The sequence below is a fragment of the Electrophorus electricus genome, chromosome 9 (assembly GCF_013358815.1).
Source record: "Electrophorus electricus isolate fEleEle1 chromosome 9, fEleEle1.pri, whole genome shotgun sequence".
NCBI classification, from domain to species: Eukaryota; Metazoa; Chordata; class Actinopteri; order Gymnotiformes; family Gymnotidae; genus Electrophorus; species Electrophorus electricus.
In genome coordinates this window covers 8,038,321-8,050,828 of record NC_049543.1, presented here as the reverse complement: position 1 = coordinate 8,050,828, position 12,508 = coordinate 8,038,321, and the positions used below count along the sequence as shown (strand labels likewise).

Genomic DNA, 12,508 nt, shown 5'->3' with positions numbered 1-12,508 from the left:
TTGGAGCGCAAGCTCCGCAAACCTCGGCTCTGACGTTGTTCGAAAGATGACAGCGTGTCCGTTTGTCATTGCATATGGTTACACGTCAAATGACATTAAAACAACTTAGTGTTTACTTGTGGCACGGTACTACTCGGGACCCGAAATAGACCAGATCCCATGCATCCCAACACACGCCTCCTCGCCCGCTACGCTGGTTGGCTCGCCGCTTGATCTCGCCCCCCCCCCCAGCGGTGGAGAGCGACTCGGAACGGCTAGCGATGACAGCTGCGATCTGCGGCTTGACTAAGTGACCCTTTCCCAATCCAGTCCTGACCGAGCCAGCATTGCGACACTGCCACCCCACTCGTGTATCCCCGACCGTTTCTCCGGCGTTTACCGTCGTTCGCACGTACCTTTCGGTGACTCAGGCTCGGAGTGAAGGAATTTCGGAGTTGTTTCAATGGAGACCGGGGGGGTGTGGAGCTGTGGGTAGTGTTGCGCAAGCCGAGGGATTTCGGAGTTTGTGTTTCCTCGGAGCGAGACCTCTACCAGCATGAATAACTCGGAGAATGAGCGAGTAAGTTGGACATCATTTAAACGCGTTTCATAATTCATTCACCTTAACGACGAAGTTAAAATAATTTGTTACTGTAATACTTATGTAGTTATGCTCTAGTCGTTTGACTGCATGTTAGGAAGCTGTGCAAAATGAATGCTGAATTTGTTTAGATTAAAACAGCGAGATTACGCTGGGTTGTTAGCGATGGGCTGTGGGCAGCGCAATGTTTAAGATCGGGTCATTGAGCATTCCGTCGCGCGCGTGCTGCATGGTTGCGTGCAGGTGCTTCTATACAGCAAGGACGGGCATCCACACGCACACGATGAGAGATGTGATGTGATTTGTATGCAGCCGATGAGAAGCAAAGGCCACCGTGTTGTGGCGCTTGTGTTATTAGGCTGTGTGGCGTTATTAGGCTGTGTAACTTGTCTGGAAAACAACACTTTAGCTTGAGGAACGGAATAAACACGTGCTCCTGTGTGTGTTGATTTTTGAAATTCCATTTGGTACCTGAGGTTCAAAATATTCCACAAACGTCTCACCTTGTTCATGTGTGTATAACAGAAGGCACTGCAGACAACGAGGTGGCCGTACATCCTGTCTAATCAATCCATTACTACTTTTTATCTAAGCTCCACTCTGTCCATTTCCAGAACAAATCATCATAGGCTGACTAATGTTGCTTAAAAGCATGTTTACTAATCAAATTATGCTGTAAGCAAATCATATTGATTATGAAATATTTCTCTGCCCTGTCTTGTATGCCATTGCAACATAGGACGGGAACATCCTTCCCATTTGCTTAACTGTCAATACAGACACTGTCAATATGCAGTGAAAAAATGTCATAGCGACACTGTTCATGCCGTTTTGACAGTGCTGGCATGAAAAAAAAATATTCTTACAGAAACACGTGTGCCCTTTCTTCTTTCTTTCTTTTGTAAAGGATTACCTTTTTTTTTGTCAGGGGCATCACTAAAAAAGGCTGATGCATATAGCATACAAGTGACTGGGTAAATGCATCAGAACTCATGACTCGGAGAGATTTACAGTCTGTATCATACACTGCTTAGGTTTCACCCTTTAATAAATAAATGTACAGAAGCACTCACAACAGCCACAATACTGGGAACAGGAAGTTAGAACTAATACTTATATACCTATATAACTATATATAATAACTATATACTCTTAAGTCTTTTCTAAACCATAGTTAGTTTTTTTTTTCTCTTTTGGTTTGTTTGCAAACAGACAGTAGGTCCACATGCATGAGGCTGTTGGAGTCAGATTTGCAAAAACAAAAAGAAAAGACCAGAAGCCACCAGTACGGCCAGAGGGAGACTGCTCTTCAGCCTTTCAGTGTTTTCAAACTGTCTTCCAATCGATTTGACTGCCGCAGTTCGCCTTTCATCCTGGACGCAAGATAAATTAGTTCGATGGGCCGCTTATCCCAGACTGTTTGGCAGCTTCCGTGACGTGTGGCCTTGGTCCCAGGCCCGACGGCCGCCCTGCACTTGCAGAAGCGTTATCCGCTTCTGTTCCAGCTTCCTTCAGCGGAATCGATACCCACGTGGAGAGATCTGCATGAGGAGTGGAGGAAATGCAGCCTCTCTGCTCCTGAACACCTTTGCTGACTGCGGGTAATGCACAGTGTCTGCTTGCAAATGGCTGCACAGTGTTAATGCCCCATCTGACTTTGTGTTTAAGATTTTCAAAATAGAAAACTATTGGCCATGCACAAGAGGACAGCTTGTGCCTTGGTGTCTCATTGTCTAGACAGTGTGAATTGAGATGGCAGATGAAATGGCAGGCATTATCAGGACTGGAATTGTGCAGTGTGTCGTAGCGGGATTCTGCACAGCCCGGGAGTCAGGTCCCACCGGGCCGGTCCTGATTCGACTGGCCACATGGCTGCAGTCAGCAGGGGTGTCCCAGAACAGGCCTACAGCAGCACAGCAGCGCCATGTTCAAAAGAAACACACAAAACAAGATCTCACACTGCCCCCTCCCCACCAGCTGTGTGTCCCAATCACATGATTCGGCCTGCCCTGACTGCATGTCCGGAGACCTCTGCCTGGCCGGTCGAGCCTGTTTGCCAAGGAGCTTCCTTGTGTATTTCTAACCCAGATGGTACACTTTATCTCTGTGCAGTACGGATATGGCGAGCTGTAATGTGGAGCTAGCTCAGCAAGGGTGTGTGTGTGCGAAAGAGAGTTAGAGAGAGGTAGAGAGAGTCAGAGAGGTGGAGAGAGAGTCAGAGAGAGACAGAGTCAGAGAGGCAGAGAGTCTGAGAGAGGCAGAGAGCGGTTCTTTGTCGGAGACTCCAGGCCTGTCATTCTGTATCCTGAGACCGTCAAGATGGAGAACTGCCTTCATCAAGTGCCGCAAGATAATCAGCTCCTGCCTCACAGCAGCTGGCCATATGGAAGGGTGTGTGTGTGTGTTTGTGTATGTGGGGGGTGAGAGAGAGTGTTTGTGCGTGTCAGAGACAGTGAGTCAGATTGAGAAGTGTCACAGTTTCACAGGCCTGCAGAGCGATGTACTAGATTAGATGGCTAAAATTGGTAAAGGGCTTATACTTCAGTTTGTTTGAAATATGTATTTGTGGGTGTGTGTGTATGCGTATGTGTTTACACCCTCGAGCTAAGGAGGGCAGTGGAGGGGGGAGGTAAGCCACCTACTCCTCCCTGATTGGTGAACTCTCGCATAAGCCATTTATACATGGCAAGCAACCCCCATCTCTTATGATGCCTTCAACTGTACATGCATCCTACATTCTGAGTGACTCATTATGGTCTATAGTCCCATGTGCTCATCTCTCTCACTATCTGTCTCTCTCTCAGCCCCTATTCCTCTTAGTCTCTCAAACCAGTCCAGTGGCATGAGTGCAGTAGTGGGTTCATTAAGAGGTCTAAAGCCTTCGTATATCCAAGAATGCAGCTGTGTATGAGAGAGGTCAGCCCTCCATTCTCTCACACACACACACACACACTCACACACACACACACACACACACACACACACACACTTTCTTACACAGTCCCCAAGTCATTGAGCAATGTCCTAGTGTGTGTCCAAAGATATTTGCCCTTCCACAGCTCATGCTGGAACATCGTTTAGTGCACCAGAAATAACGGACTTGTGCTCCAGCTTACGAATCCAAGATGAAAACCTTCAGGCCGTTAGCAATCGATATTAATATCATCAGCAGCTGCAGTTTCTACTCCCTGGGTGCACAGGCCCTGTGTGTGTGTGTGTGTGTGTGTGTGTGTGTGTGTGTGTGTGTGTGTGTGTGTGTGTGTGTGTGTGTGTGTGTTTGTGTGTGTGTGAATGTGTGTTCCATGCAATTCTGATAGGAGGAGGCAACGTGTGCACTTTCAGAGCTGCATGTTGGCTGCGTGTTTAGGTGTGTGTGGGTAGTGCTTTAGTGCTTTGTTTAGTCAGACATTTCTTTGAGTTTGTATAAACGATAGATTGTGACAGGGGGATGGGGGGTGCTTCAGGATTTAAGCCTCATGGATCCAAACACGCCACGCAGTTTCAAACCTTCGTTCACACTCTGACGCTCCACTGGTCCTCTCCTGCCTCTGTCCCGTGAGGCTGATGTGCTGGGTGTAATGTCCCTGCAGCACATGGCGCTGGTTACCCCGTCTGGACAGTTGAATGGACTGCTGTGGCAGCTCCGTGGCTCTGCCTATCTGGAGAGACTGACAGGAGTGTCTCCACATCACTACTTGTTTGGTTTACCTTGCCCGTTTGACTGGGGAGGAAGTGTTTTTAGAAGGAGGGCCATTATTGCGCACCTCTCACCTGAATATAGGATATGAATGACTAAGGCAAGTTTCCAGTGAAATAAATAAACGTGCATGCTGACTTTAACAGTGCATCCTTATCTCCGTTTATGGGCAGGATAAAAAGGGAAGCTGTTGTGGTTTGACTTTGGGGTCTGATTCAGTTACTTAAATAGATACACACACACACACACACATTCACACAGACGAAGGCCAGTAGACCAATCCTCTTCTTTTGTGGGCCGTGTTTTCCCCAGTGCCATCTCTGAATGTGGTTGGCTTACCAAAATAATGTGTTAATAGAACACTTCTCCACAGTAGTAACTTTCCTGAATGGCTTGTATCTCTCTGAAAATCCCTCTCTCTATTCTTCTTCCTCTGACTCTTCTTCATATTTATCCCCCCCCCCCCCCCCCCCCCCACACACACACACACACACTTTTTTCCCCCCTTCCTAGCTTTTTCATTCTCCATTTGACAGCAAATACACTTTGCGGATTATAGATGTGTTCTCACTGTCCTGGTGTGTAGTCGTTCCTCCCTTTCCTCTGTTTTCTCAGAGGTGTCCTTTAAGCTTTTTGACTTTTTTTTTTGCTCCTCCACTCCTATGTCGCACCTTTTTTCCACTGCTGGCCTCTTTTTTCCCTTGACTCTCTACAGCCCCCCCACCCCCCACCCCCACCCCCGCCCCACCCACTTTGTGTCGTTCTGAGCATGCATGAGTGAAATAAAGGCTGCAGCTGCACAAGTCAGTTTGTGTGAGTGTGTGTGTGTGTGTGTAATCTGTTGAGCCCGCCTGTTTGTCTGTCCCAGGGTGTGAGTGCATAACCGCATGAGGCTGTGAGAAGTCTGTTTTGGCTTGGGTCACGTGCAGGGATTGTGTTTGTGTGTGTTCATGTGTGTGCGTGTGCATGCGTATCTGCACTCTTATGGCATCGCGAGTATTTTCCTGTAAACGAGTTCAGTGCTGGGCATAGAAGTGCCCTCCCTGACCTCTCTGTAGCTGCCACAAGCGCACTCACTCTGCTGCCACTAGCACTATCACTCCGCTAACGCTATCACTCTCACACCACTGCCACTATCAATCTCACTCTGCTGCCTTTATCACTCTCATACTGCTGCCTCTATCACTCTCATATTGCTGCTGCTATCACTCTCACACCACTGCGACTATCAATCTCACTCTGCTGCCTTTATCACTCTCATACTGCTGCCTCTATCACTCTCATATTGCTGCTGCTATCACTCTCACACCACTGCCACTATCAATCTCACTCTGCTGCCTTTATCACTCATACTGCTGCCTCTATCACTCTCATATTGCTGCTGCTATCACTCTCACACCACTGCCACTATCAATCTCACTCTGCTGCCTTTATCACTCTCATACTGCTGCCTCTATCACTCTCATATTGCTGCTGCTATCACTCTCACACCGCTGCCACTATCACTGTCATATTGCTGCCCTAAACCATGGTCTACAAAGCACACCGAGAAAATGCAAGAGAATGAAGCGATGAGAGAGAGAGAGGGAGGAAAGCGGAAACACTGCAGCCTCGATGGCTTTTTTTCCCCTCGCACATCAGAAGCGGTTATACGCACAGCCGAACCTCCTCCCCTGGCTCTGTGCCGCCTACTTCCACTTAATGCTAACCCTTTTAGTTTTGCCTCGTGGTAAATGGCTGTGGAAGTTGCAGCTAATTTACGTTTGGCCGGGAATCGTGGCAGCGTGGAGTGTTTGATGGGGAGAGGCAAAGCACTTCATTAACGGCTCGCGGGGTCCATTGTCGGCAGCAGGTCGAGTGGGAGCAATGAGGCGGCTAATCCAAAACTGCAGACCCGCGCTTTAATACACACACACACGCTCACAAACAGTAACAAACACCTGCTTGTCATGCATCTACCTCTTTCTCTGAACTATTTGTGACTCTCATGGTGGTTCATGTTAGTATCCTGTGAACATGTAAGATGCATATGCTTAGTGGGTGCACGGGCAAAAACTGAAGGTCTCATTTTAAAAATCTTATGCCTTTTCCTGAAAGAATCACAGTTTGATTACACCTTTTGTTTACCTCTCAAGGTGTGACTATAAGCATAAGCCACCCAGCCGTCCTGGCCTGTGTCCCAGGTGTGTAACGGAGTGACGGAAGCAGCCGCAGTGCGGCGCAGTTCTCCTCGGCAGCACATTGAGTAGGCATGTGGAGATAAAGCAGGCGTGACTGGCCTCTCCCCCACCCTCGGTCAGCCACCCTTATCTCCACACAGTCAATAAAGCTTAATCGGACTAAAGCACCAGAGCATCGCACTGCTGCGGGTGTGCGCGCGCGCGCGTGTGTGTGTGTGTGTGTGTGTGTGTGTGTGTGTGTGTGTGTGTGTGTGTGTGTGTGTGTGTGTGTGTGTGGAAGGCAGCCAGAAGGGTTGATGTTCGAAATTCTTACAAAATCACAAGCTTTCTAGAATCGCCACTGCAGTGAGTCTGTGGCCCTGTGCTTATTCGCTGAGTCATGTCTTAGATTAATCAGAACCTTATAGGCCATTTAACACAGAGAATGAAATGACCTAGCAGGGGAAGGCTACACAGTGTTAACACTGACTACACAGTATTAATGTTGGCTACACAGTATTAACGTTAGCTACACAGTATTAACGTTAGCTACACAGTGTTAACGTTAGCTACACAGTAGTAGCGTTGGCTACACAGATGCATGGCACAGGATTCGCCGCCGAGGCTGAACATCAAATGACCTTTAGAACACTGAAAGTACTTTCTTCAACCTCAGCCTCGAGCTCGTCACCGTTATCTCACACGCGGTCCTACAGGATGCCGATTCGTCTCCTTTTCTTTCCGCTCGGACATCACCCGGGCCGAGACGGTTTAATGAAATGTCATTTTAAACCAAGCTTGACCTGAGCCACACAAAAGAATGTTGATGAAGTGGCACTCAGTGGTACACGTCGGGATGGTTTGATTTATGATCTGATACAGGATAGGACTAGGTTTCTGCGCTGGCTGTGGCTTTATTGAAATTCCTACTGTGTAGGGTCCCACAGTGTGACTTTTACAGTTGTGGAGGAAAGTAAACGTAATCTATAAGACACCAGCATAACCCTTCCATATAATGCCGATTTAATTCCGTCTGCAATGGGGTTGCTTACATGGGAGCGCACTGAGAATCGGGATAGGGGGTGTGTTACAGATGCACGCATTGGCATTGGAGTGCAGAGCCCTCCCCTCACCCCGAGGGATGAACCCTGGTGTGTGTGTGTGTGTTTCGGGATGAGGGTGATTTATGTGACACTTCTTTATACCCCACATCGTATTGCAAAGACAAAAGTTGGGCAGGACTTGCTATATGCAGCGTAGCAGAAACTCCAAATAAACACCATTTTAGGCAATAACTGAAAGAACAATGGATCTGGTCTCCCCCAAATAAATCCCTTTTGATCCATGTTTTAGCGTGTTTGACTCTTCTCCAAGTTGAGCAACGCTGGATCCTGATTTAATCTAGCTTTGTTTTGCAACATTGCTTTATAACATTGCTGGATATTTGCCAGTCTTTGGACGATTAGAACGCTTGCATATAGTCCATTATAACCCTGGATTACTTGTACACACCCCGTGTAAAGGACTGTGGACTTTGGCTTTGTTGTTTTCTGTTTTTCAGCTGAATTAGGGAGGGTATGCCAGCTTCGTCACAATCATGTGTTTGTCCTTACAACAGTGCTACACAATGTAATAGTGCTGTGTGAGTACAATAGCCATTCTGTAAGGCCCCACCGTCACACGCATTTCCTTAGTCAGACTCCCGGAGTCTGGTCGTTAATGGCCTTCAGGAAATGGCTCGCTCGTCGACGTCTCTTTTACAACGACACTGGAACCGTGAATCCCTGGTGCCGGCCGCCCCGTGCGGCCCTGTCACTCAACCCATCCCGTATGAGAACCCCTCAAGCCTGGGTGCCACGAGAGACTTGTGGGAGGGGTGCCCGCGCCCCATCAGGGAGGGCACCCAGCTGTACTCTGAAGCCCTTGCGCCTTCGCGGGAGAGCAGCTGGCGGGGTGGGGGGGCAGGCATATAGCACACGTCCGCATTCCTCAAATGGCCCTTTATGCTCGGAGAGCGAGAGCTATGTGGCGCTGGGGTTCTGAGTGGAGCCTTGGCTCGTAATGCCGGCTGAACAGAGGAGCACAGGCTGGCAGTCTGGCTCTCGGTCCAGCACCCATGAACCGCCTGCCCAGACCTTGCTGGATCTAGCCAACTGTGGTTGGCCGTGGTGTTGGTGGAATACAAGATCCCCGGCCAACACAGCTTGGCCGTATAATAAACCCTGTGTAAGAATCATAAAAAAAGTTTTTAAAAAGACCCAGTGTTGTTACCTACAAACAATGGCTGTTTTTGTGGTGGTAGTCATAGAAACTGGGTCCTCATGAGTATTTGAAGAGTTTGTTGCAGCTTAGTGCAAATAGGGAAAGGCTGATAGTAAAGGATGAGGTGGTTTCATTGAATAATAAATTGGGACCTTCAGAGTAAGTTATGTTTTCTGGCCTATTTTGTACTTAAAAGTGAGTTTAGCTTTGTGTTAACATGTGGCGTAAACACGTAGGCAGCGTGTAATTTGAGAAAATTAGGTGGAATGCTTGCTTTCTGAGAGACTTGATCATAAACAGAACCGCCATCGATCTTTTCAGCGCCACCGCCAATGTGCCATCTCCAAGCTAGTGACTCCACTGGCATGTTTCCCTCCTCACTCTTTGTTGTGGGAACATTCATCCAACATCCCTCGCCGCAAGCGCCGAGGAGAACAAGTGTGGGGATTGGGCGGGAGGAGCGCGGGGGTGGGCGCATAACTGCAGCCGGCTGATTGAAGGCCGGGCCATCCCCAGTCAGTGGAAGCCGGCGTGTTTGGGTGTGGTCAGGAATTTTCTCTTCCTCCTCCAGGCATCCTTCGCTGTCACTTGGGGCAACTGTGCGTCTGTGCTGGTCGATAAAACCGCACAAATCAGGCGCGCCAGGTCTCTTCCCACTCTTGTGGCTGGAGTTGAGGCTGAAAGAGGCTTCCCGTGGCCTCTTCTACTTCCTCTCTCCTTTCACCCCCTCCCATCCCTAGATCCCTCTCTCCTTCATCTTTCTCCTTCCCCTCCCTCTTTCCCCTCTTATCTTTCCCCTCGCTCACTTCTTCTATCCTCCACCCCCCAATCTTCTCTCCATCTCCCCTCCTCTGCTTTCCATCCTCCCCTTGGCCTCTGCTGTCCCAGTGACACTTGCCTCCTGTCAGTCAAAGCAAGCACCGCGACGCAAGCCGATGCGCCTGGGCTTTTAAGAGCAGGACGTGACCTCACAAGGCTCGCCGGGCTGACATGAGCTATCTGGACTCGAGCGAAGCTGGCTGTACTCTTGGAAGACTCATTTGTCTCACATCACAGACTCTCGGTGCAGTTTTTTTTACTGCTTTTGTTTTGTCTTTTGTGATGATATAAATATTTCACTCATAATTCACTCTGTTTGATTTCATAGAGACCGGTGGAAACAAGACAGATCACCTGAGTTCTGTGTGTCTACGAGAAGTATTCATTAAAATCTTTGCAAAATGTGAAGGCGGTGCAGATTTAATGAGATTTATGTTACAAATGAACCTCTAATATCATTGATATACATATAAAGAAAGTTTAAAACCTTTCCTTAGACTTTTTCATGCGTGGTTAAAATTTTATCTCTCTGGAAAGCTTTAAGACCAGCAAGACCTTCCCAGACAGTCTGTCTTACAATGAGACAAAAGCAACGAATGCTGGCAAGTACTCATTTAAGACAAATGGCACATTATTGCTTTTAGTCCCGTACATACATCAGCCAAGAGCATTTGTTGCCAGTCTGTCAGAAAGACCTGCCTCTCTTACATCAGATTGGCCCCGCTCTGTGAGGTCGTGGCCAAATCTGCCATATGGCATGAAAGAAGGGTCAAAGTTGAAGTTCTATCCTCAGCAGGAGACCCTGGGCCAATGAAGCATTACAACACAAATAAACGTTTTAAGGGTTTCTGTCCCAGGAGACATCACTCTCCACGGTGATACCGAGCCCATAGGGGCCATCAAATTGGTTCAATACCGAAGGTGTCAGCAGGTTTAATATGAGCGTCGGCTTCTGTAGTGACCAGAGTCATACTTTCTTTTCTCCTTTCCCCCGTTCCTCGCTTCATATGAAGACAATCTCTCGCTAAGCATCTGAGGCATTTTCAAGGCCGGGCGGGGGGGAGAGACTTCAGAACCAAACCGAATTCGCCGAAGACCAGAGTCACTTCCCATGAGTGTGTTTCCTGTCAGAAAAAAAACAAAAATTTCCGATATGATCTGGTAGCGGTCAGATTACCACATTCTCACTCCAAATTCTACAGCAATTACCCTGTGATTAAACGGCAAGGGTAAACTACTTAGCCCAATTTGAGCATACTAAAGTTAGTCAGTACTTAAGCAGGAAAGCGGTGGTACGGGTAATGATCAGCCATTAGCGAGCTAGCAGTTGGATTTCAGGTCATACACCGAACAAGACCAACTGGGGTGTCTGCCTTGACCCAGAGCCATAAGGTCAGACAGGCTTTGGAATTTTAGACTCGGCCCTTTCCGTCATCCTTTGGAATAGGCTATGATCATTTCAGAAAATGGGGAAAGATTTTTTAAAATAACATTTTTATTCCACAGATGCCCTGAAAAGTGGCTAACAGCCAATACATGTTCTCTCTCTCTCTCTCTCTCTCTCTCTCTCTCTCTCTCTCTTCCCCCCCCCCCAATGCAAGGTGAAGATTTCATCTCCCTCAGTTAATTCCCATCTGGGTTCACTTTCAGTGCTTACGCTTCATTACCTGGGAACAAAAGAGTGGTTGTGTCCTTCTCCTCCTCTTCTTGTCATCCATCCATTCCTGAAACACTCCCTCCCTCTTTCACACCTTCCACGCATTCGCTCCCTCTCTGCCTCTCCTGCCTGATGCACACGCGCATGCACACACACATACACACACACACACACACAGCCCAGCCTGGCACTCTACTATGCTCTGGCACCTGGTTCAAAGGAGGTGGTGCATCTGGCAACAGTGTGTGTGTGTGTGTGTGTGCGTGCGCGCACCTGTGTTTGAAGGGCCTTTGCAGTGCCTTTTGCAAACACGCTCTCACATCCATCCAAAAAACACGTCCATACCAGCAAATGTTTGCCCGTAGACACACTCCAGTGCCTAATTTAAACGGAGGTGCCGTATTTCCTCCGTGCTCACTTAGGGCATGTTTGCCTTTGTCATTTACACTCTGCTTATACGGCTCACATACGTACACATGCAGGACCCAGGGGGTCTAAGAGTGCCACGCCTTTCTTTTCCATCCGGATAGATGGATTTTACATTTTCGTGACTTTTATGTAAAAAAGGCTTGGCCACGTTCACCAACAGCAAAGATCCGCTCTCGTCTCGTGCCTTGGGTAAGAGCTGAAACCAAGACCCCCCCCCCCACCCCTGCGCCCCCTTGTTGTGATTTTGTTTCGGTTCAAACAATGTCTGCTCTGTGTGTGGGGGGGGAGGGGTCACTTTCATACAGGAACATTTATAGCTTGATGTCTCAGGGTTGGTCTGCCGCACAAAGCGAACCAAACGTGATGGGTCGGGCAGAGCTGCGGTGGGGCGGAGCTGTTTTTGGGGCGAGCCCCGCCCCCTCCCAGGCTGAAGCCTGGTCATGTCACTGCTCGGTGCATTTCGGGGGGTGGCCTTCTGCTCGCTCAGAGTGGAGCGGCCGTGAGGCTCAGCGGGTCGAAGGCCCATGCCGGCACGCTGATGCTTTGTACTGTCCTGCTGGCTTTGTTTGAGTTCTTCCTACACCCTGCCGACTTTCATTTCATGTGCCCTCTCTCTGTCTCTGAATCTTTCTCTCTATCTCTGACTCTCTCAAACTGCTTCTCTGACTCATTCTTTGCCTCATTCTCTGCCTCTGACTCTTTCTGTTCCCCTGACATTCTCTCTGATTCATTCTCAGCCTCTGATTCTATCTGTGAATCTCTATTTTTCTGACTCTCTGTTTCTCGCATACTGCCTCTCTGACTGTGTCTCTGACTCTCTTTCTGTTTCCCTGTCATTCTTGCTGACTCTTTCTCTGACTCTGATTCTCTTTGTCTCTCTGCTTCTCACTTTAGCTCCCTGTCTG

The 12,508-nt window shown here is 48.4% G+C and overlaps 1 protein-coding gene across 6 annotated transcripts in view; it reads left to right on the top strand.

Annotated features, from left to right (window-relative positions):
• Positions 1–12,508, top strand: part of rtkn (rhotekin) — a 45,950-nt gene that overhangs the window by 22,767 nt on the left and 10,675 nt on the right. The window contains exon 1 of one of the 6 annotated variants that reach the window (XM_035529777.1): positions 241–559. The exons of the other annotated variants lie outside the window; for them this stretch is intronic. Coding sequence (XP_035385670.1) covers positions 536–559 — 24 coding nt within the window. The 5' untranslated portion in view covers positions 241–535. Of the gene's footprint in view, positions 1–240; positions 560–12,508 lie in introns of those variants that run through there. 6 annotated transcript variants of the gene reach the window in all.